Source organism: Parambassis ranga, chromosome 5, assembly GCF_900634625.1.
Source record: "Parambassis ranga chromosome 5, fParRan2.1, whole genome shotgun sequence".
Classification (NCBI taxonomy): Eukaryota; Metazoa; Chordata; class Actinopteri; family Ambassidae; genus Parambassis; species Parambassis ranga.
Window position 1 is genome coordinate 4,379,430 of NC_041026.1, and position 25,711 is coordinate 4,405,140.

Here is a 25,711-nt window from a genome sequence, read left to right on the forward strand (position 1 = left end):
TCCATCCAGACGATGATTCCCCTACACTCATACTACACCACCATCCAGCTTTGTTCTCCGCCGCAAATGCTTTAATTGTGTTAAACATTTTAATCGGATTATTCATGATGTTTGATCAGCCTAATTATTATGTATCCACTTCAAATGTAACTTTGTAACAATTGTGTGCAGTGAAACTGAAAATTTACTGTATTTACTGTGTCAGCCATGTAGTGTAGTCAATTCAATTCAGTTCAATTCAGTTTTATTTATATAGCGCATATTACAATCAGACATTGTCTCAAAGCGCTTCACAGGAACCCCCCTAAGAGCACTGTGGCGAGGAAAACTCCCTTTAAGAGGAAGAAACCTTGAGCAGGACCCGTCAACTTAAGGGGGAACCAGTCCTGCTGCTAGTCGGAGAGGATGAGGGAGAGAGAGAGAGAGAGAGAGAGAGAGAGAGAGAGAGAGGATGAGGGGAGGGAGAGAGAGGAGAGGAGAAGGAGAGGAGAGAGGAGAGAGAGAGAGAGAAGGGATGAGGAGGGAGAGGGAGAGGAGAGAGAGAGAGAGGAGGGGAGGAGGATAGGAGGGAGAGAGAGGGAGAGGAGAGGAGAGGGGGAGAGGAGGGAGAGAGAGAGGAGGGGAGATGAGGAGAGGGAGAGAAGAGAGAGGAGAGAGAGAGGAGAGGAGGAGAGAGGATGAGGAGAGAGAGAAGGGAGAGAGAGAGAGAGGATGGGGAGAGAGAGAGAGGAGGAGAGGGATGAAGGAGAGAGAGAGAGAGAGAGAGAGGATGAAGGAGAGAGAGAGAGAGTGTAGTCGAACGAGACTGCACGGAGATTCAAATCCCAAACAATCCATGAACCAATAACACACACCGCAATGCATTTTATTCACCACTAGATGGCCTACTCGAGCACTGTGTCATTGAAGCCTCGAGTATGAACCTTTTTCTTGAATCAGGTGTCGAAGCTTCAACAAAGCCTCCGAGCTCCGAGAGAACAGGGCGTGTGTTCACTTTAGAAATCTGGCTGACTCTCACTGAGTTTTCTAAATCTCCTCCCTACCTTTAACGGGGCTATGACAATGCATTTAACTGCTGGCAGAAGAAGGGGGTTGTTAGAGCCTTGAATGGGTGTGAATGAAGACACAACAACGGAGTTAAGTGCAAAAATAATTATATATTAAATTGCATTATGGCAACAAAATAAATACATTCAACAGTTATTTGTCTCAACCGGCAGTTCAACAGGTTTCAAAACCTTTCTTATTATCTAAAGCATTAGTGCCGTTAATATAGTCCACACACTAAACAAACGTCCAGCTTTTTCTGTTAAAAATAAATAAAACTGGTCCAAATCCAAATGATCTAAGGTTTCGAGTCCAAGGAGAAACAAAAAAATGAAATGATCTACCAGGTAAGCTCGCAACTTGCTTACACAAGAAGTTCATTTGATGGGTTCAACAAAACAAAACCTGACCTGCAGGGCCAGAAGTAACAATTAGTCGCCTAATCAATGAAAAAATAATCAGGTCACAATCATTCCAATTCATACATTCAACATTCCAATAACTAAACACACAGTTTAGTAACATTCTCAGCAAAATATTACATTAAAAATCATCCGTTTTATCTGCGCAGTGTTCATGGTGATATCATCGACAGTAACAGAGCGGAGTTTATGGGGGCGGGTGATCGTGGAGGCAGGAAACTCGCGCTGTGATACGTCAACTGTCTGTGGCTCAAGCGGCAACGCCCATAATATAATTACCGTAAAATGAGTGAGTTGTACCGTACAATTGACACTAGAAGAGAACCTATCACTTGAGACCAGAGGGGTTTTTGTACCAGGCTGTGAACATGTTCATTTCTGCTGTGAAGTCGGCCATTTTAACATGGGAGTCTATGGGAAATAACTCGCTTCTGGAGCCAGCCCCCAGTGGTTGCAGCGTGAACTACAAGTTTTGACACTTCCGCATGGGCTTCAAGTCTGAGCACTGAAGGCTGCCACTTGGGTACATGTTGACTTCCTGTTCAGTATTTTATAGTGAAAACACTTGTTCAACAAAGAAGGTAGCTGAATTAAAGTTCACATTTTAATGTGTAAAATAAGGTGCACAATGTTGGGGTGCTTTAAAGGTTTTAGGGTTAATTTAAGCAGAGTGTGTTAAAACACTCACGTCTTAAAGGGAGTTCTGCTCGCTGTAGCAGGCGGAACAAAAGTTTTAATACATTAAACTAAACAAACTGCCATCAAGGCGGAGTTCTTAGCTCGGTTAAACATGAATTATGCTTACTGCTGAGTCAAAGTGAGGTTTACGATGCGAACGAGTCCAAACGCTCAGCATGATGCCACCAGTCACAGCAGGAGCTGAAATGCGGACGGATCCCTCCGCCAGCTGATTCGGGTACAGAGACAGAATCAGAGATGGCACAGAGCGTCAGGCGGAGGAGCAACTAGTGCGGTCATGTGACATGAGTGACATGTGAGTGTGATTGTGAATTGTCTGTCTGTATGTTGCCCTGCGATGGACTGGTGACCCCCTGTGACCCTGCACTGCGGTACAAAACGGGTTAATGGAAGATGGATGGATGTCTTTGCATGAAGAACCCCTACCAGGTGGCGCCAGAGAGTCATAATAAACTCACTACAGTTCCTGTGTGTTTGCCCTCTGGTGTCAGTGCCACTTGTTTTTGATCATATCAGCACAGGATCATGCTCAGATGACATTCTCTCACTGAACCTGTTCTAAAGCTCAGTTTATAGGAGCACATAACCGGTTCTTCATGAAAGTAACTACAAAAGATTCACCACAAGGTCCAAACCATTAATCCGCCTCAAGGATAGAAAGGCCAGAATTGGCTTTGCCTAAGAACACCTGAAGAAGCCAGCCCTGTTCTGGAACAGCATTCTTTGGACAGATGGGACCAAGATCCACCTGTACCAGAATGATGGGAAGAAGAAAGTTTGGAGAAGAATTGGAACAGCTCACGATCCAAAGCACACCACATCTTCTGTAAAACATGGTGGAAGCAGTGTGATGGCATAGGCATGGGTGGCTTCCAGTGGCACTGGGTCACTTCTGTTTATTGATGATGTGACAACAGACAGAAGCAACCGGATGAATTCTGAAGTGTATAAGGATATACTTTCTGCTCAGATAAAGCCAAATGCAGCACAGTTGATTGGACGGCGCTTCAAAAATAGCTACAATTCTACATGTGTTAATCTTATTTTTGTTCAACCTCATGAATTAAACCTCAAAGACTGTACTTTGAACTCATATTGATTATATAATTGTATCCAACAATATGTTTTCATAACTGCTAAAATTACAAAACTTGTGTCTCTGTCCAAATATTTCTGGGCCTAACTGTATTTACCCAGGCTGTATTTAAATACAGACTTTGCATGAGGTGTTGAAGCTGAGAGAAACAAGAAGAACGATCTCAGGGTATGCTGCTTCTTTTATACAACATACTTATAAAAGAGCAGAATAATGATGGAGATTGTTATTGTTTGCCTGCTGTGGTGGTTTCAGAGAGACAGACAGTAAAGTGGGCGGAGCTTCTGGCTCACAGTGGTGCAATCAGACTGAGCTATGTCATGAGATTCCCTTTTACAGGGTACCATTTCAATAATGTGGGCGGTGTCTTGTGCCTGTAGTGAGTCTCAGTGGGCGGTTTCAGGTTTATATATATTCACAGCCTCTGGGTTGTTTCACACGCTGACACTCTGTGGATCTCAATGGGCAGTGAGGACAGTTTTCTCTCTTCTGCTCTGACTCTGATCATTTTTCTACTCATTCTCATCGTCACGTGTGTGGAAGGTAAGATCATACTGCTACTCTGTGTCTCCTTATTTTTACACTCTATTGAAATGATCTTTTTTAGTGCATTAACCTCTGATTATAACTCAGTGTTTTCAAGACCAGTCTCTTTTCAGTGATATAAAGACATATTCGCCTAATCTTGCTGTTTTATAAATGTACTGCATAAATAAACATGTAAAACAGAACACTTCTCTACCGTATGTGTCAGCAAAATGCACGGGTTGAGCTTAAACACAGAATTATGTTTCAAAATTAAATGTGAAGTATTAGTGCTGCACTATATGAACCAGCAGGACAGTAAAAATGCAAATTAAAGGAACACAGAAAGTCTCAGATTAAAGTGTTTCCTGCTGAAGTTGTTTTATGTGTGAGCACAGATGGTCTCATTCTGTCTCTCTAACACTGCAGATCTAATGGCAGTGACCATGGAGGGGGTTGTTGTGGCCTTGCTGGTTGTCTCCTCTGTGGAAGGTAAGGTCATCTAGTCTCTCTGTCCTTCATCCACAACATAGCATCCTAGAAATGGGCTAATGGATTCTTGCTTGACTACTGAGAAGGTTTCAAAATGTCCTCCTTCTTTCTCAGGTCAGTATCGGGTCATCGGCTCACCTAAGACTGTTATGGCTGCTCCAGGTGATGATGTCATCCTGACGTGTCACCTGGAGCCAGAGTTAAATCTGGCAGAGCGGACAGTGGAGTGGTTAAAGCCCGACCTGCCGCCGGACCCCAGAGACCGACTGAAAGGAGAGGAGTATGTCAGTCTGTACCGGCTAGAGGCCCCACCTGCAGATGGAGGCGTACAGAGGGAGGACCATGCTGTTCAAAGACGAACTCAAACATGGAAACATATCGCTCAAAATCTTCAATGTCTCAGAGGAAGACGGAGGAAGATACAGATGCTACATCCCAATTTAAAGGGACTGGCATCATCGATCGTTAGTCTGATCATTGGTGAGTAAGCAACATCAGTGACTTCAACAGCTCTCCTTTAAATGTTATTTTCATGAATAAGTCTGAATCTTCTGTTCTTCCAGAAGCAAAACCAGCTAAAACAGGGACGACAGAGACACCACTGGATCCCAGAAACCACCAAGCTCCAAAGGAGGAATCTGATGGTGAGACTTAAACAAAGATCAAAACTCTGTAAAAAATCCAGCATTATTTCTTTATATTTTCTCTCTTTAGGCTTGAAAATCTGACCTCTATCTGACCTTCAGTGTGTTTGCAGGTGGTGGCTGAATGAAACACAGTGTTAGCAGCTGTAAAGCAGCAGACACTCACCTCAATGTTCCAGTTTTAGTGGATTTCAGTCTCAGTGGTTTTCGTCTCTGTCTCACAGATCTCGGTGGTTCGTCTCATCGGAGCAGGCTGATCCCTCTGGTGGTCTTCCTGGTCCTTCTGGTCCTCGGTTGGATCTGGTTTATACGTGTTTGTGTCAAATCACCAAAATCAGATGAGTCAAAGTCTTTAGTTGTTTTTACCTGATGGCCGACAGATGTTTGGGAGACAGGTGTTTGACATGTGTCTCTTCTGCTTCCAGGTCAGTAAAGTCCCTCCACTCTAGGTGCCTTGCTCAGGGGGTCTTTGTGAACAGAGAGGACAGCAGCTTCACTCACACACATCTGTTAAAGGGACTTTATCTCCTCGGGCCTCAGATGCACAGGACCTGCAGGAGGAAGGCTGTCATGGTGTGGACAGACACAACTGATGGACATCAGAGTCAAAGCTTGAACACATGCTAAAATTGCTTTAGATGTATATATGTATTTATAGATAAATTGATTTGTATATTTAATGTAATATGTACAGATATGTTTATTTATTTTTACAATCAAATACATTTTAATAAACATGAATGTAGACAGATCCCCCTCTGTTTTTCTTTAAACTCACCTGCTGCACAGAGCACAGTGCATGCTGGGACACTCTGCAGTCCCTACATTTAACAAAATAAAAGTTCAATCAAATAATGAAATGTTTGATAAATCATTAAACAGCTGATATGACCTCTCTTCATATTATCTACTAGGGTTAGCATGCTAACCAGCTAGCTAGCAGTGAATGGACTCCCTGGTTTAATGACCCTCTGAGTCCCCTGTGGACTCACACAGCACAACATGCTGACAGGACCTCAGAAACCACAGCGCCCCCAGCTGGACAAAGGACTGTGCTACCACAGCTTGTGCTGCTCTAACACAGTGGGGGGTTAGTGGTGGTTAGAAAGTGAAACACATGAGGTACCAGAGAAAGGTGATCACAACAGTCATGTCTGTGGGAGGCTGACAACCAACACAAGAATACAACCAGAAAATACAGTATTATTTAAATCATAAGTCCACATGGTCTTAGAAAAGATAAAGATGTGCACACGCTCACAGAGACCGGACTGAAGCCCAGGAAAAGAGTTTAATGGAGAGATGAATCCAAGTTTGAAATGTCTGGATCCAGGTGTCAACCAGGAGAGAAGAGGAGCTGAAAGAACGAGTGCTGAGCTGCTGAAAACTGGGAAACAGGAAGTGGACAGGCTCTCATCAAAAGTCATGAGAAATGTCTGCTCTTGACGAAGACACCTGCCAAGTGGTGCCAGAGAGTCATAATAAATGAAGGTTAACAGTTTTAAACCTCGAAAGAAATTCACTTGAATGCTGCAGAGCAACAGAAACATCTGCTTTATAGAGCTCTGCACACCTGCATCAAGGACTGATGATCAGCAGCACCTGCTGCAGCTCAACTAATTCAATCCCAGGTTAGAGCTGAACTCATATTCCTGTTAAAGAAATCATGGCACAGGGAAGAAAGAACAAAAGGTTCACTACAACCCACTATGAGGACGTTTTCTGCACAGGTGTAAGATGCTGGTGGAGCTGTGAAATGTCCCAGCATGCACTGCATCACTGTCCCTGTGAGCAGCTGTGAGCAGATGATCACGTGTTCCCTGTTGTGTCCTGCTGATCAGGAAGGAGGTCTTAATGTTTTTAATGTAACATTATAGGTACAATTTATTTAATATAATTTCAGTTCAATTATTCATGATTAGTCATTTCATGGGTTGATATTATTAAAAATAAGTCATGTTTTATATGTTTATAATTTAGTCATAGTTTGCACCTTTATGTATTTATGGTCATAAGCTCCGGTGGAAGGTTTTATTGGACAACCTATACAAGCATGTTAACCTGTCTCTGGGACAGACTGTCTTCAGGTTAAACATTAGCTACATTTACAGCCTGTTCCACTATAAATAGCTCTGACCTAAAAATAGAACAGAAACACTACAGACTCTCACTATCATGATGTAATTATCCTAAAATCATGCAAAGAACACCAGAGAACCAAACAGTGGAGACAGACTGCAGGTCACAGTGCGCCCCGTTACAGCAGGTGTCCCTCAAAGGTCCCCGTTAGGTCCTCTGTTACGTGCTATCTTAACTGGTCGGAGTTACACAGATCTCTGAGGCAGCTACAGGAGGACACCAACCAGATTCAGACCACAAGTCCACCAACACCTGTCCACCTGGTCTACCTATGCAAATGCAGTTCAATTTTAATGTTTAAAAGAGGTTAGGGACAATGAAGGGAGGTATATACTAATGAAAGGAAAGCTAGAAAATAAAATGGTCACGATGGTCAATGTTTATGCTCCTCCGGAGAGCACTAAACGTTTTTTCAAAACTCTGTTTGACACTATTGCCCTAGAATCTGAAGGTATTTTGATATGTGGAGGGGATTACAATGTGTTCATGAATCATAACTTGGATACAACAAGCTCCAAAAGAAGCAAAAAGCATCTGACCAAGTTTATTAATACAACAACCAGGGAAATGGGACTAATAGATGTGTGGAGAGAGCTTCACCCACTAGAAAGGGACTACACACACTATTCAGTACCTCACTCTGTCTACTCTAGAATTGACTACTTCTTAATTAATACAAGTGAAATTCACAGGGTGGATGTAAAATTGGAGCGGCAGATGTATCTGACCACAGTGGGATCAACTTAACAATACACTTGAATAATAGAAAATAAATACTGTATGGAGGCTAAATATAGGCATCTTGAACAATAAGGTGCATGTGGAACAGATCAGAGGAGAAATGAAAAGATATATGGCAGAGAATGATAATGGAGAAGTAAACCCAGCGATTCTGTGGGATGGCATGAAGGCAGTCATTTGGGGGAAGTTAATAGCCTTGACAGCATCACAAAAAAAGGCCAGACTATCTGCTTACAAACACAAAGTAATACAACTGCAAGAACTGGAAAAGACACACAAAAACACAGAAAATCGCTCTGTATTACAGCAAATACAGAAGGTAAGGGAAGAAATAAATGAGATACTCCAGACGGATATAGAAAAGCGGGCGAGATTTGTAAAACAAACATATTATGAATCAGGCCCAAAAGCAACTAGGCTTTTAGCTAGACGCCTGCGGAAACAACAGGCTGCTAATACAATTCATAAGATAAGAAACCCTCAAACAAACCAACTAGCACATCAACCAGAGGAAATACAAAGAATATTTGAAACATACTACAAGCAACTTTATTCTAAACCATTATCAGCTGATGAAAAGACAATAAGGGGCTTTCTTGATAAACTTGACCTGCCATCTATTGGTACGATACAGAATGGTACTATTACGTCACAATTCACATGTACGGAGTTAGAAGCTGCAATCAGTAGGTTAAAGACTAGCAAATCACCAGGTAGCGATGGGTACCCTTTGGAATGGTATAAGGCTTTCCAGAAGGAGCTAACACCTTTGCTTCTGTCCTGTTTTAATTGGACTCTTAGGGAGGGAGGGGCTCCTCCATCATGGAAGGAAGCAATTATTACCTTATTATACCTAAAGAAGGCAAAGATAAGGAAGACTGCAAAAATTACAGACCAATTTCCCTTTTAAATGTTGACTACAAACTATTTACATCAATTATTTGCAAGAGACTTGAGGCTAATACCAGATTTGATTGATGAGGACCAGACTGGCTTCATTAAAGGACGCCAAACTCATGATAATATTAGGAGAACACTCCATATTCTAGATAGTGCCCAAAAAGTGGTATAAGTACAATTCTGGTTAGTTTGGATGCAGAAAAAGCATTTGATAGTGTTAATTGGTTATTCTTGTACAAGGTATTAAAGAGATTTGGCTTCAATGAAAATGTGTATTCAGTGTATTAAAACTATTTATCAAGAGCCCACAGCTAGAATTAGAGTTAACGGAAGCCTGACCAATGCAATTCACTTGGAGAGGGGACAAGACAAGGTTGTTGTCTGTCTCCCACTCTTTTCGCTTTGTATGTCGAGCCTTTAGCACAGGCAATAAGGCAGAGTGAGGAGCTGCAGGGTGTCACTGTGGGGGGGACTGAACATATCATCGGTCTATTTGCGGATGACGTCATTATTTTTCTTGAACAACCAGATGTGTGTTTTCCTTACCTAATGTCTCTTCTAGAAAAGTTTGAATATTACTCGGGATATATATTGAACATATCAAAACCACAAATTCTCTCTTTGAATTATTCTCCATCCCAGCGAATAAAAGAAGCATATAATTTGAAATGGAACTCTAAAACAATGAAGTATCTTGGTGTAACTCTAAGTAAAACACTCCCTGACATGTTTGAAAACAATTATAGTGAGATTGAAAAAAGCATCCAAAAAGATATTGACAGATGGTCCACCCTTCCATTAGATCTCAGTGATAGAATACAGACAGTTAAAATGAATATTTTACTCAAATTGTTATATTTATTTCAAGCTCTTTCAATTAATATCCCACAAAACAAATTTATTGCTTGGGACAAGATGATTTCTAGATTCATTTGGAGCAGTAAAAAACCAAGAATAAAATATACAACACTTCAATTACCCTAAGAACAAGGGGGGATTGGCATTGCCTAACCTCACAGAATATTTTTATGCAGCTCAACTTAGATATTTGGCCTGTTGGTGTAGACCTGACTACAAGTCTAAATGGAAAGACATGGAAAGGGAAATACAATGTAACCAAGTCCAGATATTGGTTTGGGATAAACATTTGATAGCTGCTTTGAAATATGATATGGATCCAATAGTAGCGTTTACACTTGAAATATGGAGTACTGTAGCGAGGAAATACAAACTTAAGAGAGACATATGCATTCTGAAGTGGTTCGCGTATGATTCAAAGTTTATGCCAGGGATATATGATCCAGCATTCAAAGAATGGGCCACAAAAGGTATGACAGCATTGTGCACAGTTTCGGAGGATGGAGAGTTTCTAAGTTTCCAAGATATAAAGACAAGGTACAGCCTTGAAAATAAAGACTTCTATCGATACTTGCAGTTGACAAACTATTTCATATAATTGACTCATATAAGCAGAGGGGGTCTCGGCCCACCTCTGCTTTCTATCAAGCTTTGAGGGAAAGCAGGAAAGAAACAACACTTTATATCAAAGCAAAATGGGAGGCAGAATTAAAAATCCAATTTAACGAGGAGGAGTGGTACCACATGTGTGAGACACAGTCCACATCAACAAATTCATTAATATGGAGAGAGTTCTGCTGGAAAAATCTAACTCGTTATTTCATCACACCAAAGATAAAATCTAGGCAACTGGCTATACAGCAAGGCTGTTGGAGACTATATGGAAGTAAGGAGGCGGACCACGCACACATCTTCTGGACTTGTACAAAAATTGCAATATACTAGCAAGACATTAACACAGTTGTTAAAAACATCTTGGGATATGAGATTCCAAATACTTGCCAAGTTATGTATCTTGGAAATATTGACAAGGTTGTAATGAAAGAAGATCTGTACCTGACTAAAGTACTGCTTGCAGCAAGTAAGAAAGGGATCACAAGAAACTGGCTCAATGTCAACACTCCAAAACAGGAGCAGTGGTTGGAAATTATCCAAGAAATCTGCATTATGGAAAAACTGACATACTTGTTGAGACTTAAAGAGAGTGTATTTGAAAAGCGTTGGGAGAAATGGAATATTTATATGAGATCTGACACCAATTGATCAAACCTGACTGCTACAGTGGACTAAAAGGTAAACCACCTCCAGACAACTTATTAATGTTACTATTGTTATTGTATTGTAATGTACCAAATACTTGTGAAAACGCAATAAAAATTTAAGTTTGTCAGGGTTTGTGGATGAGGAGTGGACACAGGTGCAGGACGCAGAGCGGTTATAAGTCCAAAACAGTCTTTTATTTAAAGCCAGGAGGGCGAAACAATACAAAACTAAAAATCACACTTGTCGTGGTCAAAAGGTAAAGTACAAAACATTAACTGAAAAATCACACTTAGCGTGGCAAAACTAGATTCAGAAAAACAGGCACATGGCGTAAAAGGCAAGAGCAAAAGACAAGGCATGAACGAGGCCTCTACCTGGAGCACGCTGAGGTCAGGCAGAAGTACATGAGATACGCGAGGATCTAGGCATGGCATGGCATGGCATGGCATGGACAAGACATGAAACAAAACAAACCCTACACCAGACGAGACGAACTAGCAAAGACAAAGGGGAAGACACAGACTATATACAAAGGGACCAGGGAAGACAACGAGGCACAGGTGACACACATGAGGGCAGGGCAGGTAATCAAACAAGGAGGGAAAACACAGGAAGCAAAACTCAAGACAATACACAAGGAGGACAGGACTACCAAAGTAAAACAGGAAACACAAGACAAGACTAGACAACAAAACACAAACCCAGGGAAACACCAGGACTACAGGAAAATAACATTAACTAAACACAGATCAAACTAAAAACCCAAAACAAGGAAAACTAAACCATAAATAACACCAGTCGTGACAAAGTTAAAAAAAAAAAATCATGGCACAGGGAAGAAAGAACAAAAGGTTCACTACAACCCACTATGAGCAGGTGTTTTTTGCACAGGTGTAAGATGCTGGTGGAGCAGTAAAATGTCCCAGCATGCACTGCATCACTGTCCCTGTGAGCAGCTGTGAGCAGATGATCACGTGTTCCCTGTTGTGTCCTGCTGATCAGGAAGGAGGTCTTAATGTTTTTAATGTAACATTATAGGTACAATTTATTTAATATTTCAGTTCAATTATTCATGATAGTCATTTCATGGGTGATTAAAAATAAGTCATGTTTTATATGTTTATAATTTAGTCATAGTTTGCACCTTTATGTATTTATGGTCATAAGCTCCGGTGGAAGGTTTTATTGGACAACCTATACAAGCATGTTAACCTGTCTCTGGGACAGACTGTCTTCAGGTTAAACATTAGCTACATTTACAGCCCTTGTACGCTGTGTGTGGCAGCTCTGGAGGTGCAGCTGACCTCATTCACAGGTGAGGTTAAAAACAAACCAAACATGAAGCAGTGAATCATCATCCATCTAAGAATGTGGGGGTAGCCTGTTCCACTATAAATAGCTCTGACCTAAAAATAGAACAGAAACACTACAGACTCTCACTATCATGATGTAATTATCCTAAAATCATGCAAAGAACACCAGAGAACCAAACAGTGGAGACAGACTGCAGGTCACAGTGCGCCCCGTTACAGCAGGTGTAAAGTGGGCAGAGCTGCTGGATCACAGTGGTGCAGTCAGACTGAGCTACGTCACTGAGGGGATCCCTTTGACCGAGTAATTTGAGTAATGTGGGCGGAGTCTCTGAAGTCTCAGCCTGTAGTGAGTCAGTGTGGGCGGAGTGGTTTCAGAGTTATATATTCACACAGCCTCTGGGTTGTTTCACACGCTGACACTCTGTGGATCTCAATGGGCAGTGAGGACGGTTTTCTCTCTTCTGCTCTGACTCTGATCACTTTTCTACTCATTCTCATCGTCACATGTGTGGAAGGTAAGATCATACTGCTACTCTGCTTATTTCTACACTGTAATGAAATATGATCTTTTTAGTGCATTAACCTCTGATTATAACTCAGTGTTTTCCACCAGTCGTCTCTTTTCTGTGATATAAGGACATATTCACCTAATCTTGCTGATTTATACATGTACTGCATAAATCAACATGCAAAACTTCAGTCGCTGGATGTGAAGAAGTGATGGTCACTGTGTGCAAGTGCTGCAGGGGCCGCTTCTGTATTTTACAGAAATGAATTGTTCAACACTGAGTGTGTGTATGTGTGTGCTTACAGCACCAACATCTGCTGCACTGGTAATTCGTGCAAACCATATATTCGAGCAACCACTTCCTTACCAACTGGTAACTTTCTCAAAGCACCTCTATGGAGCCGGTCACAAGTTTTGTTTACTTGATAAGAATAAAATGTATTCAAAATGTCCTCCTTCTTTCTCAGGTCAGTATCAGGTCATCGGCTCACCTAAGACCGTTACAGCTGCTCCAGGTGATGATGTCATCTTGACGTGTCGCCTGGAGCCAGAGTTAAATCTGGCAGAGCGGACAGTGGAGTGGTTAAAGCCCGACCTGCCGCCTGACCCCAGAGACCAGCTGAAAGGAGAGGAGTATGTCAGTCTGTACCGGCACTACAAAGAGGACCCCAACATGCAAATGGAGGCGTACAGAGGGAGGACCATGCTGTTCAAAGACGGACTCAATCATGGAAACATATCACTCAAAATCTTCAATGTCTCAGAGGAAGATGAAGGAAGATACAGATGCTACATCCCAATGTTAAAGGGATGGACTCAGTCATCGATCGTTAGTCTGATCATTGGTGAGTAAGCAACATCAGTGACTTCAACAACTCTTCTTTAAATGTTATTTTCATAAAAAAGTCTGAATCTTCTGTTCTTCCAGAAGCAAAACCAGCTAAAACAGGGACAACAGAGACACCACTGGATCCCAGAAACCACCAAGCTCCAAAGGAGGAATCTGATGGTGAGACTTAAACAAAGATCAAAACTCTGTAAAAAATCCAGCATTATTTCTTTTATTTTTCTCTTTAGGCTTGAAAATCTGACCTCTATCTGACCTTCAGTGTGTTTGCAGGTGGTGGCTGAATGAAACACAGTGTTAGCAGCTGTAAAGCAGCAGACACTCACCTCAATGTTCCAGTTTTAGTGGATTTCAGTCTCAGTGGTTCTCGTCTCTGTCTCACAGATCTCGGTGGTTCGTCTCATCGGAGCAGGCTGATCCCTCTGGTGGTCTTCCTGGTCTTCCTTCTGGTCCTCGGTGTTGGATCTGGTTTATACGTGTTTGTGTCAAATCACCAAAAATCAGAAGTGAGTCAAAAGTCTTTAGTTGTTTTTACCTGATGGCCGACAGATGTTTGGGAGACAGGTGTTTGACGTGTGTCTCGTCTCTTCTGCTTCCAGGTCAGTAAAGTCCCTCCACTCTAGGTGCCTTGCTCAGGGGGTCTTTGTGAACAGAGAGGACAGCAGCTTCACTCACACACATCTGTTAAAGGGACTTTATCTCCTCCGGCCTCAGATGGACTCACAGGACCTGCAGGAGGAAGGCTGTCATGGTGTGGACAGACACAACTGATGGACATCAGAGTCAAAGCTGCTGCAACCACGTGTCCACTGGGAGACAGACAGAGCTTTTGTCCATGCAGCTTTGCACCATGCTCAGCTGTGAAAGTGGAAAACTGGAAGTGGTTGTTTGAGAGGATGTTTTTATTATTCATTGTTGAACAGAACTTTAGGAAAGAGACACCAAGAGTTTGACATAAGAAAATACTAGTAGCTATGAATTTGATGTATATAATGTGTCCAACCTTGACGGCTCTGGTCTGTAAACTGTTAAACCTGTTTGTTGTAAATTACTTTAGATGTATATATGTATTTATAGATAAATTGATTTGTATATTTAATGTATATATGTATAGATATATGTTGATATGTTTATTTATTTTTATTACAATCAAATACATTTTAATAAACATGAATGTAGACAGATCCCCGTCTCTGTTTTCTTTAAACTCACCTGCTGCACAGAGCACAGTGCATGCTGGGACACTCTGCAGTCCCTACATTTAACAAAATAAAAGTTCAATCAATATAATGAAATGTTTGATAAATCATTTTACAAAATCAATGAGCACAAATTGTGATTAAGATTAAGATTAAGAAACCTTTATTAGTCCCCAGGGCTCTAGACTAACTTTTTGCACTGGTGCGCCTAACCTTTTTTTCTTTTCTTTTTTCTTGGACCTTGTTTAATGAACACAGGTAAATAAAAAAATAAATACATGTACCGATAGTACTCGTTCAAATTATGGACAAACTATCCAACGAGTCTGCCTGTCAGAAATCCATAATGAAGATTCAAAGTTACAGCACTCTTCAGTTCCTGTTTGCGTTCTCTCTGTATTTTCTGGCAGTCACTCCTCACTTATCTATCTGGCAATGGGAATTAAAAATTATTTAAATTATATACACTATTATTTATTTGATAGTTGTGATTGAGATATATGTTTTCTTCAACATGTTTCTAATGCAGCAACAGTATCTCTTCTCTCATCTTCCTCACCTCTTCCTCTCTGCCTCACTCTCCTCTCTTTCTAAAGCTGAGCTCCAGCTGACAGACTTTTCATTCTGTCCATTACAGTTTTAGCTGTATGAGGATATCATACTGGCAGACAATGCTCCACTGTAGCAGGATAATAATACTTTTTAAATGGGCGTTCGTCATGTAACCATGTTCTATAACTCCCTAAAACCAGCTGACTGCTGTCAGAGTGACTCAGCCTTCATGGATGAACCTCACAGTTCAGTCTGTTATGATGCTACGAGCACGTCACGCCCCCCCCCCCCCCCCCCCCCCCCCCCCTGAACATGACCGGCTCGTTATCATCACTCATTCAGGTCAACAGCAAATTAGCAAAACCCGCATAGTAGAAACAAATCCTGCTCCTCCGCACATGTTCACTTAAACTGCGGTTTCTGCTGTTCAGCAGCGAAATGTCTTTAAACCCTGTCTGTCTGTGTGTGCGCTGCACGCTGCAGTCAGTGGGCCGTATGAGTTCTGCACACACGTTTTAAAAAGTCCGGGCCGAAAAGGACTTTGTTCTCGTCACCTCGGGAACACGAACATATCTCTCTGTTCTCGTGGAGTATGGAACAAGCTTTAGCACACAGCATCAGCTCTGCGCAGCATATGTCCGCGTTCTTCTTCTGAATTTTCGGTCTCGGTCAAGGGATAAGTTAAGAAAAAGATATAAATAGACTCAAACAAAAAAATTTACATATTAACAGTTTTTGCACAGGTGAGTGGAGGTAGAAGTGGTTTATAAACTGTACATAAATAACAGTAAAAATATACGTAGAGAAGATTGAAGCAAGGCGTCTGGACTTGTAGAGTTTTCTAGAAGACGTTTCGCTGCTCATCCAAGCAGCTTCATCAGTTCTAACTGTTTGGTGGGGAAACATGGTTTATATGTGGTTACAGACCTCAGTGGGTGGGTCTGGGTAAAACTTTAAAACACTTACAAACAATAGCACTAAATGTTTCCATACTTACCTGTGATGTTCTGGCTGACTGGGCCAGGTGAGTCTAACGACTGGCTAACGACTATGAAACTGCCGGAGGGGGACTGGTTGACAGCCCTTTGTTTTTGCTGTATGTGCAAACTTCCTGGGAATGGATGGAATCACTGCATTGTATGTGGTAGAAAGATGATGTCTGAGGCCACCACCTCTGTTAAGGGAAGGTTTTTCCAGCTTAACATAGATGGCTTCCTTGACTCCTCTTTCATACCACCTTTCCTCCCTGTCTAAAATGTGAACGTTGTTGTCCTCCTTTCTCTTTGAGGTGGAGGTGAACAGCTGAGTCTTGTCCTGAGGAGGTGGCTCTCCTGTGCTGAGCCATTCTTCTGTGGAGTGGTTGTTTAGTTTCTCCAATGTACAGATCAGAGCATTCCTCACTGCACTGGACTGCATATCACATTGCTGTGTTTCTCCCTGGGAATCTTATTCTTCGGGTGAACCAGTCTCTGTCTCAGTGTTGTCATAGGTTTGAAATGGACCGGGATGTCATGGTTGTTGAAGATCCTGCGGAGTTTCTCTGATACTCCTGACACATATGGAATGGAGATGTTCTTTCTCGCCTGGTGTTGTCCTTCTTCTTGTTGTTGGGGGGTCTTGTTTTTGTGGCTTTGATGAGTGCCCACTTCGGGTAGCCACATGTTTGCAGGGCCTTCCTGATGTGGTGTTGCTCCTTCTTCTTCCCCTCTGAGCTGGTTGGTACAGTTTGTGCTCTGTGCTGGAGGGTCCTGATGACTCCCAGTTTGTGTTCCAGTGGGTGGTGTGAATCAAACAATAGGTACTGGTCCGTGTGTGGGTTTCCTGTACACTTCCACATTAAGGCTCCTGTCCTCCTCAATATGTACTGTGCAGTCCAAGCTGGGAGTCATCAGGACCCTGCAGCACAGGGTGAAGAGGAAGGGGGCCAGGACGGTCCCCTGAGGGCACCCGTGCTACAGGTAAGCAGGTCAGACACACAGTTCTGGGCTCTCACAAACTGTGGTTGGTTTGTGAGGTAGTCCCTGATCCACTCTGACAGCAGGTGGTCCACCCCTGTCTGCTCCAGTGGATGGTGTTGAAAGCACTGGAAAAATCAAAGAAGGTGATTCTCACAGTGCTGCCGGGCTTCTCCAGGTGAGAAAGAGCTCGGTGTAGCAGGAAGGTAACAGCATCCTCCACTCCAACATTAGGCCTGTAGGCAAACTGCAGTGGATCCATGGAGGAGCCCACTGTGGAGCGGAGGTGTCTCAGGACCAGTCTCTCCAGTGTCTTCGTGAGGTGGGTTGTCAGAGCCACTGGTCTGTAGCTGCTGAGGTCTTTGGGGTGCGGTGTTTTAGGCACTGGTACCACACAGGAGGTCTTCCAGAGCTGTGGTACCACCCCCAGCTTGAGGCTCAGATTGAAGACATGCTCCATAACTCCACACAGCTGGTCTGCACAGGATTTAAGGAGCCTGGAGCTAATGGCATCTGGTCCAGCTGCCTTCCTTGTCTTTGTCTTCCTTCCTTTCTTGTTGAATACAAACTGTTCCATAAGACAACCGTTTATCTTTAACACTTAAAATAGTTAAACACAAACATTAAATCCAGGGCTGTCAAAGTTAATGCAGAATAATCCAGCATAATGTTTAATCCGATTAAAAATTTGAATGCAACTAACGCCTCTGCACAGCATGACTCTGGCTCGTTGTGTAGGGGTATGAGTGTTGCTTTGAAAACTTTGAAACTTCAATGAGCTGTTCTCTTAGTGGAAGTTCCCAGTTTGGTATGGCTCGGCTCGGCTCGGCTCGGCTCAGCTCGTGTTGTTTCCATGTGTTGAATATGGTTAATTTTAAAAGAGTCACCACAGCAGCCCCTTCTGGTCAAAGAAAGGTACTACACCCGAAATCTACATCACCAAATTACCATTATCAATAAACATACTGTTGTAGTTCTATTGGAGATTATTAGCAAAACTAAAGCTGAACAAATAATTGTATACTTTACAGCAGGGGTCTCAAAGTAGCGGCCCGCGAGCCTATATTTTGGGTGCCCCCCCCACGTTGACATCAAGTTAGTGTTAGTGCGGCCCGCACATATTTCTCACACGCACTATTTAACTGAGGCTTGTCCTGTGCATTTATTTTTATTATTAATTGCCCGTCAGTATTTCTCTGATATTAGTTTGAATTGTTTTTTGAGCAGTGCCAGCCTCCGTTCTGCTCGGCGTGTCGTTTCTGTCTGTCTCTGCATGCTCGCGCATTTCTCCGCTGCAGAGTATTTCGCGCCCCCCGACACACACACACACACACACACACACAGCGGGGTGAGCTCTGTGTTGAGCGTACTGCACCAGAGAATGAGAGCGCGCATTGAAAACTGTGCCAAAGCGACGCGCTGTCTGTTGGACAGGTCTCAGCAGCCTGGCGCTGGTATGTTGACGGTGTGTGTTTTCAGTGTCGGCGTAATCTCTGGTCGCATGTAGCAGTGCTCCGTCAGAATAAGTCCCAGAATGGATCAAACAGGAGACTGCCGCGTGTTAATCAGCATTTCCATTTTGGCTCGCTGTGAATACGCAGCTCACATGAAGCACTTGGAGTTTCTTTCTTTCTTTTTAATCAGGATGCTAGTTGAATGGAACACATGTTCTCAGTAGCTGGCCTCACTGTAAACAAGCTGACTCCTGACATGTGTCTGTGTGAGGAGCCAGTGAACACTTCTTTCATGTGTAAAGCAGCTGGACATGTTTTATTTAATTTCTATTCACAATAGATTTGTTATTTTAGCCTACATAAATGTCATTGTCTGTACTGTATCTCCAATGGTACAGCAAATCACTCATTAAGGAATATGACATGCAGTTTATTTAGTAAACAATGTTTAGATTTTAGTCTTAGTGAAACTGAGGGAAATTCAGGCCCAGGAAAATCGCCTCTTATCAATTCGATCGATAAGGTCATTCAACTAACGATTATTGAATTAATCATAATTTGCATCCCTATTCTGACCTGTTATTATTAAAGATTGAGACGATTGCACCAGTTGTACTTTTTTGGAATATGTAAACCTTGGTTTTTAAGGCGCCTTAATGCGGCCCACCTCACCCAGACTATACCCCCAGCGGCCCCCCGGGTAAGTTGATTTTGAGACCCCTGCTTTACAGGAAGGGTTGAACCAAAACTGGAGAGAATCAGTCTTTAATGCTTATTGATCATGTGATTATAAAGAGACCGTTACAGTAACAAGAGCACACATGCATTTACACCTGGATTTGTCATCAAGAGTTAAAAATTAAATTTTTTTTCTCCAAAATAAACAAACACGATCATATTTGAAAAATATATGAGAGACATTTTTACCCTTTACCTATCAAAAAACTTAATGGTGATAATTCTCAAAGAAATTATGTACTAATGGCGAGTGTCGGATAAAGAAGAAAAAGTTATAATCAAAAAACTTGTATTCAAGTGATAGACAGGGCGAGTGATGGAGTAGAATATTGAGTTGATGCCTCAGTATCAGAGTAATAGTCGTGATGGAACTGACCAAGGCCTGAAGAGCCGTCAGGAGAGCAGAAAGACACAGTTCACTACTACACCACAACTTCAACCATGTTCTTCGTCTCCAGATAATTCTAACCTAGACCTACACATGCACCTCAAACACATCAAAATCAGCAGCCTAGAATAATCAAAAGGGACAAATGTTGTCTCTAAATGACTGGATTTTGTGGGAGAGCCATATGAAGAAGTGCCAGATTTGGTACCTAGGGGACGGCTCACAGAGACTGACGTTGTCCAGATCACTGGGGTTTTGGACGCCTGGTCGTTGTTGGGCTGGAGTGGCCGGTGATTGTTGGGCAGAGGTTACTGGATAAGAAACAGGATTGTTGTAGACTTGCGAGTAGTGATATAAATTGTAGGTACAGGAGCAGGGAGAACAGGGGCAACAGGAGGAACAGGGGGAACAGGGGCAAGGGGAACAGGGGGAACGGGGGGAACAGGGGCAACAGGAGGAACAGGGGCAACAGAGGACCAGGGTGCAGGGGGCAACAGGAGGAACAGGGGCAACAGGAGGAACAGGGGCAGGGGCAACAGGAGGAACAGGGGGAACAGGGGCAACGGGGCAACAGGAGGAACCGGGGCAGGGGCAACAGGAGGAACAGGGGCAACAGGAGGAACAGGGGCAGGGGCAACAGGAGGAACAGGGGGAACAGGGGGAACAGGGGCAACGGGGGCAACAGGAGGAACAGGGGCAGGGGCAACAGGAGGAACAGGGGCAACAGGAACAGGGGCAGGGGCAACAGGAGGAACAGGGGAACAGGGGGAACAGGGGCAACGGGGGCAACAGGGGGAACAGGGGCAACAGGAGGAACAGGGGCAACGGGGGAACAGGGGGAACAGGAGGAACAGGGGTATTCCTCCCAAAAACTTAGACAATATTACTGGCAGTACACTCATTGCACCTCCTATATTTGCAATATTTGCAATCAATCCAACCCCTGGATTAGGCAGTGATCGCACTACATCACCTCCTTGTGGGCCATTTTTGTTTTCTTCCTTTTTGTTATCACCGTCATCCTTCTTCTTCTTAGTTGTCGTTGTCATAGTTGTGGTCGTGGTGGTTGTTGTTTTGGAGATGGTTGCTGTGGTTGTAGTAAATTTTGTTGTGGATGTAGGGACAGTGGTTGTTAGTGGAGTTACTTGGACAGATGTTGTGGTCACAGGAAGAGTTGCTGGTGTTGTACTAAGTGAGGCAGATGTGGTACTGACAGGGACAGATGTGGTGCTAAGAGGAGCAGGTGTGGTACTAGACGGACCAGATGTGGTACTGACAGGGACAGATGTGGTGCTAAGAGGAGCAGGTGTGGTACTAGACGGACCAGATGTGGTACTGACAGGGACAGATGCTGTGCTAAGAGGAGCAGGTGTGGTACTAGACGGACCAGATGTGGTACTGACAGGGACAGATGTGGTGCTAAGAGGAGCAGGTGTGGTACTAGACGGACCAGATGTGGTACTGACAGGGACAGATGCTGTGCTAAGAGGAGCAGGTGTGGTACTAGACGGACCAGATGTGGTACTGACAGGGACAGATGCTGTGCTAAGAGGAGCAGGTGTGGTACTAGACGGACCAGATGTGGTACTGACAGGGACAGATGCGGTGCTAAGAGGAGCAGGTGTGGTACTAGACGGACCAGATGTGGTACTGACAGGGACAGATGCTGTGCTAAGAGGAGCAGGTGTGGTACTAGACGGACCAGATGTGGTACTGACAGGGACAGATGCGGTGCTAAGGAGCAGGTGTGGTACTAGACGGACCAGATGTGGTACTGACAGGGACAGATGCGGTGCTAAGAGGAGCAGGTGTGGTACTAGACGGACCAGATGTGGTACTGACAGGGACAGATGCGGTGCTAAGAGGAAGGTGTGGTACTAGACGGACCAGATGTGGTACTGACAGGGACAGATGCGGTGCTAAGAGAAGAAGATGTGGTACTAGCTGGGGTGAATGTGTTGGTTGGTGGATTAGATGTGGAAGTGGAGGGAACAGACGTAGTTGAAATAGGTGGTGGACAGTGGCAAGAATTGTTCAGTTGTGAATAAAACTCGGTGACAGTTGTGTGAAGAGGACATCGTGTTCCATGAAACAGATCGAATTGTTTTCCCAGGTCTGTAGAGAGCTCTACCAACGTCTTAGTCTGTAGATATGTATTCCGTTTGTCTTCATTCTCATCCCAGTGTGCACCTGCTAGCCACCTCTGCTTACTGTTGCTGTAGCAGCAGAATGCTGTCCACATCTTGGAAGGAATATTGACCTTGTTATTGAGGAGGGTGTTGCCGGGCTCTGCTCCGATTACTACAAAGGCTTCTGTGTTATTATTGTTGTTATAGCAGAATTTATCCATAACACATTTGACACATTGCTCCATGTTGTTCCAGCTCCCCTGGTTGAATGACTTTATCTGAGGAACAACGTTGGTCAGAGTGAACGTAGCCTTTTGGTCAAGTCCATAAGAGCTTGGTAATAAATGTCCTCTGTCAAAATGTGACTGGCTTTTGTAATCAATGTCACCAGCCTGGTGGTTGTATGTCTTAGACCCTGCTTTAGTCATATTCTTGTTTGCACGTGTGTCCTCAAGCTGTAACAGTGAAAAAGCAGATTAAATGTTCAATTATTTCAATAAGTTATGTAGAATAAACAGAATGAAACATTTATGAACTGATAAATCGCCTACAATAACTGGAAATTGCTCTCAGGTCTGTGAGAATGGAATCTGCACCACTATGTATCAAATATGATTATTTAGGGAGGAACAAAGTCCACAGATATAAAGGAAGCCAGAAATCTGCGGTGGAGGTGGAGGGTGGATGGTGACAGACCGTTACACATTAGAACCATAAGTAATAAACGCTGTCCTGAAAAATATGTCACATGCTCTGTATCCATATGACCACAGGAGGGCGCCACATATCATCATATAAGCCCTGAGGATGGGATAATATTTCAGTCAATTGTATGAAATGTTTTCAAATGTATTCCAAATAACTGATATTTTAATATTTTAAACAGTTGCTGGATAAAACTGAGAGGTGGATGCAGCATTTATGTGTAAAACAAACACACCTGTGGTTCAATCAACCACCTGGGATTCTTGGGTCTTTTACCAACACTTATTGTGTACCTGGAGGCAGAAAACACTGGAATCTTGTTCTCGGTGTCATAAACCGTCACAAAGGTTCTCTGGTCAGATAAAGTCTGGCAGATGACTTTGTATCGGTTCTGGTCCTGAATGTTCCCGTTCTCTAAGACTCCTGGGATATTTGGTGGAGTTTGTTGAAGGAAAAACTCTGGACAGTCCTTCACTGAATCCACCACTTCAGATCCAGTGGGACTGATGGACAGAAGCAGGACAGCAGTGAGGAGGAGGAGGAGGAGGCCCTGCACCTTCACTAAGGCCATGGTCCAGATCTGTAACATCAGTTTAGAAGAGAATAAAATCATTTATTACACCTGAGTTCAGCAACTTCATGGACTGACAGGTGATACAACACAAACTTTCATGTCACATTATTTATGAATTGTAAAGCTTTTGTTAAAGGTAGGGTAGGAGATTTTGAAAACTCAGTGAGAGTCAGCCAGATTTCCAAAGCAAACACACGCCCCTTTCTCTCAGAGCTCACCCCGAAGCCACGCCTCCCGATCACATGGACGCGCATTACCTGAAGACGAGCTGCGGTCTGTGACTTCGGCCATCATGCACGTACCTCTCTGGTGCGCGCAGAGCAGGAAGAGAGTTACAACCAGCCAATACTCCGCACAGGGTCCACCCGGAGGATTGGCTGATGTTTTTAGTGTTTTATAGCTTCCACAGATGATTCATATTCATCGTTTTAATGCGAAACTGCCGAACTAATCGGTTGCTGGATGACTGAGAACTTCATTAACATGTTGGTGATTATTTGTGAGTGTTACGTGCCGGTACTTGTTGTGTGTATGTCTGTCTCTGTTTTCTGTGCAGGTTTCCAAGTGCTTCCAGTGAACCAAGTGGGTCATCCACACCTGAGTCAACTTGGCCCTCGTCAGCAGAAGTATATCAACTGGAGGTGTGCACATGGCCGGGGCCAGTGTGGGCCAACTTGTGGACGCACCCACCATGCGTCTTTGCTCCATCCAGTGGGACTAGAGCATGATAATCAGCGCTGAACTTTTTAGTTTTGGCTTATGTGTTTGATTTACTATTTTGTTATTCGTTTAAGTTAATAAATTTAATTAATAGTCACCGTTTCCGACTGCTGTCTCTTTCTCAGGCCTGGGTAACATTATTGTTGCTTCCCCTCATCCCCTGGACTAACTGGGGAACGTAACAGTGAGGATGATTGTGATACAGCTAAAACTACATTAAGATTAGAACCTGGACTAAATACTGTGAGCATTTACTTATTTATATCCAGGCTTTGTTTAAGGACGAAAACGACCACAGTTACAAGTATGAAGGCTGCAGATCTTGGTCATAGTTCATCAAAAGCTGCAAATGCCACATATAAAAGCAGCTGTTAAATAAAAACAGTGGATGTTCTGCCATTACAAAGTTATTTGGTGTCTTGTTATAAATTTCTAATGAAAAAAGTGTTATTTTTTTATATGGTTATATTTTTTTACAACTCAGCACTGGTAAGAACAGGATAGAATAGATTATTAATCCCTGGGGATTGTCAAGCAGAACCTTACTTCAGCTGCACATTTGTTTGTTGGTTTGTTAATGATCTTGAGCTCATACTGTATAAAAACAAACTGCCACCAGAATCCAGGGAGGTCAACCTGCCACATTAGTGTCAGTGGTGGAGGAAATACTGAAGCTGGGTACTTAAGTAAAAGTACAATTACCCAGCAAAATATATACTCAAGTAAACATAGAAGTGCAACATCAACAATCCTTCTTAAGTAAAGGTCTTAAGTACTTAATTTTAAATGTACTTAAAGTATTAAAAGTAAAGCCAGAGCAGCGTGACACCACCTCCATGCAGAGTCTGACCTCACATCAGTCCAGTTCATTACATGGAACAAGTAACTACAAACACTGTAGAAATGTAGTGGAGTAGAAAGTACAGGTAACAGCTGCAGCATGTAATGGAGTAAAAAAATAAAGTATGCACTATTATTTTTACTTAAGTAAAGTAGAAATACATAAAAATTTACTTAAGTACAGTAATGAAGTACAAATACTTTCCACCACTGATAAATAAACAAACGTGGATTCATAAAAATCTATCTTGTCAGTGAATTTTAATATTTGCAGATTACTTGGATTCAACTGTTTTGCATGTGCAGTGCTTTAGCTTATTAATGTAAATAAAGTTATTTTTAAAAATAAAAAAATCTTAATTTCAGTCAAACCAGATAGATGTGCTCCATTTTATTATTTTATTTGATCATTTATCAGATATCTTGTGGTTTAGGTTTAAGTTTTCACTAAAACTAAATGTTAAACTTATAACAATGTTTGTATGCTATTTAGATATTAACTTCCCCATCTTTATTACATAACATAAAGAGGGCATAGCCCCACTAGCCCATTAACACCAGCTGTAGAATAATATATCATTAAAGTGTAGGATTCTGATCTTACCTTCCTGTGTGGATGAAAATCTGCAGAAAAGTGATCAAAACAGGAGAGATTTGCCCATTTATATCCACAGAATGTCAGTGTGTGTGTGATCCTTTAACTGGAACTGCTCCACCCACTGTAACTCACCACAGTCTTGGTTGTGAGTTTGTTGAGTTTTTTTTATCTGCTGATTCAAATGATGGAATTAAAAACATCATTAAAAACACTGTTTAAACACTGACAGATTTCTCTGTCAATAAACAAAACAAACATTTAAAAGTCATTGATGCAACAGACGGGAAACAGTGTTGATGAAATTGTTATTGTAGTAAACAGTGAGAACTTGGACTCTTGACTCCTGACTTGGAGTCAAAGTGAAA

General features: G+C 42.7%; 2 protein-coding genes across 2 annotated transcripts; one reads left to right on the forward strand and one right to left on the reverse strand.

The window, feature by feature from the left end:
* Positions 1-12,519: 12,519 nt before the first annotated feature.
* On the forward strand, positions 12,520-13,738 carry LOC114435414 (butyrophilin-like protein 2). Its single transcript, XM_028405082.1, has 4 exons — positions 12,520-12,654; positions 13,115-13,492; positions 13,576-13,656; positions 13,725-13,738. The coding sequence occupies exons 1-4, from the start codon at positions 12,573-12,575 to the stop codon at positions 13,736-13,738; spliced, it is 555 nt and encodes a 184-aa protein (XP_028260883.1). The 5' UTR covers positions 12,520-12,572.
* Positions 13,739-21,488: 7,750 nt separating this feature from the next.
* LOC114435756 (uncharacterized) lies at positions 21,489-25,519 on the reverse strand. Its single transcript, XM_028405700.1, has 4 exons — positions 25,353-25,519; positions 22,850-23,194; positions 21,668-22,364; positions 21,489-21,606 (listed from the first exon to the last, which is right to left on the reverse strand). Exons 2-4 carry the CDS (start codon positions 23,183-23,185, stop codon positions 21,515-21,517), a joined length of 1,125 nt encoding a protein of 374 aa, XP_028261501.1. The 5' UTR covers positions 23,186-23,194; positions 25,353-25,519; the 3' UTR covers positions 21,489-21,514.
* Between the last annotated feature and the right edge of the window lie 192 nt (positions 25,520-25,711).

Excerpts from the sequence above, each read along its gene's own strand:
- LOC114435414 (XM_028405082.1), top strand. The coding sequence starts at position 12,573 with ATGGGCAGTGAGGACGGTTTTCTCTCTTCTGCTCTGACTCTGATCACT. Across the intron at positions 12,655-13,114 it reads CATCGTCACATGTGTGGAAG|GTCAGTATCAGGTCATCGGC; the intron begins GTAAGATCATAC and ends CTTCTTTCTCAG. Across the intron at positions 13,493-13,575 it reads GATCGTTAGTCTGATCATTG|AAGCAAAACCAGCTAAAACA; the intron begins GTGAGTAAGCAA and ends CTGTTCTTCCAG.
- LOC114435756 (XM_028405700.1), bottom strand. The coding sequence starts at position 23,185 with ATGGCCTTAGTGAAGGTGCAGGGCCTCCTCCTCCTCCTCCTCACTGCT. Across the intron at positions 22,365-22,849 it reads GGTGGTTGATTGAACCACAG|CTTGAGGACACACGTGCAAA; the intron begins GTGTGTTTGTTT and ends TCACTGTTACAG. Across the intron at positions 21,607-21,667 it reads CCCTGTCAGTACCACATCTG|GTCCGTCTAGTACCACACCT; the intron begins GTCCGTCTAGTA and ends GTACCACATCTG.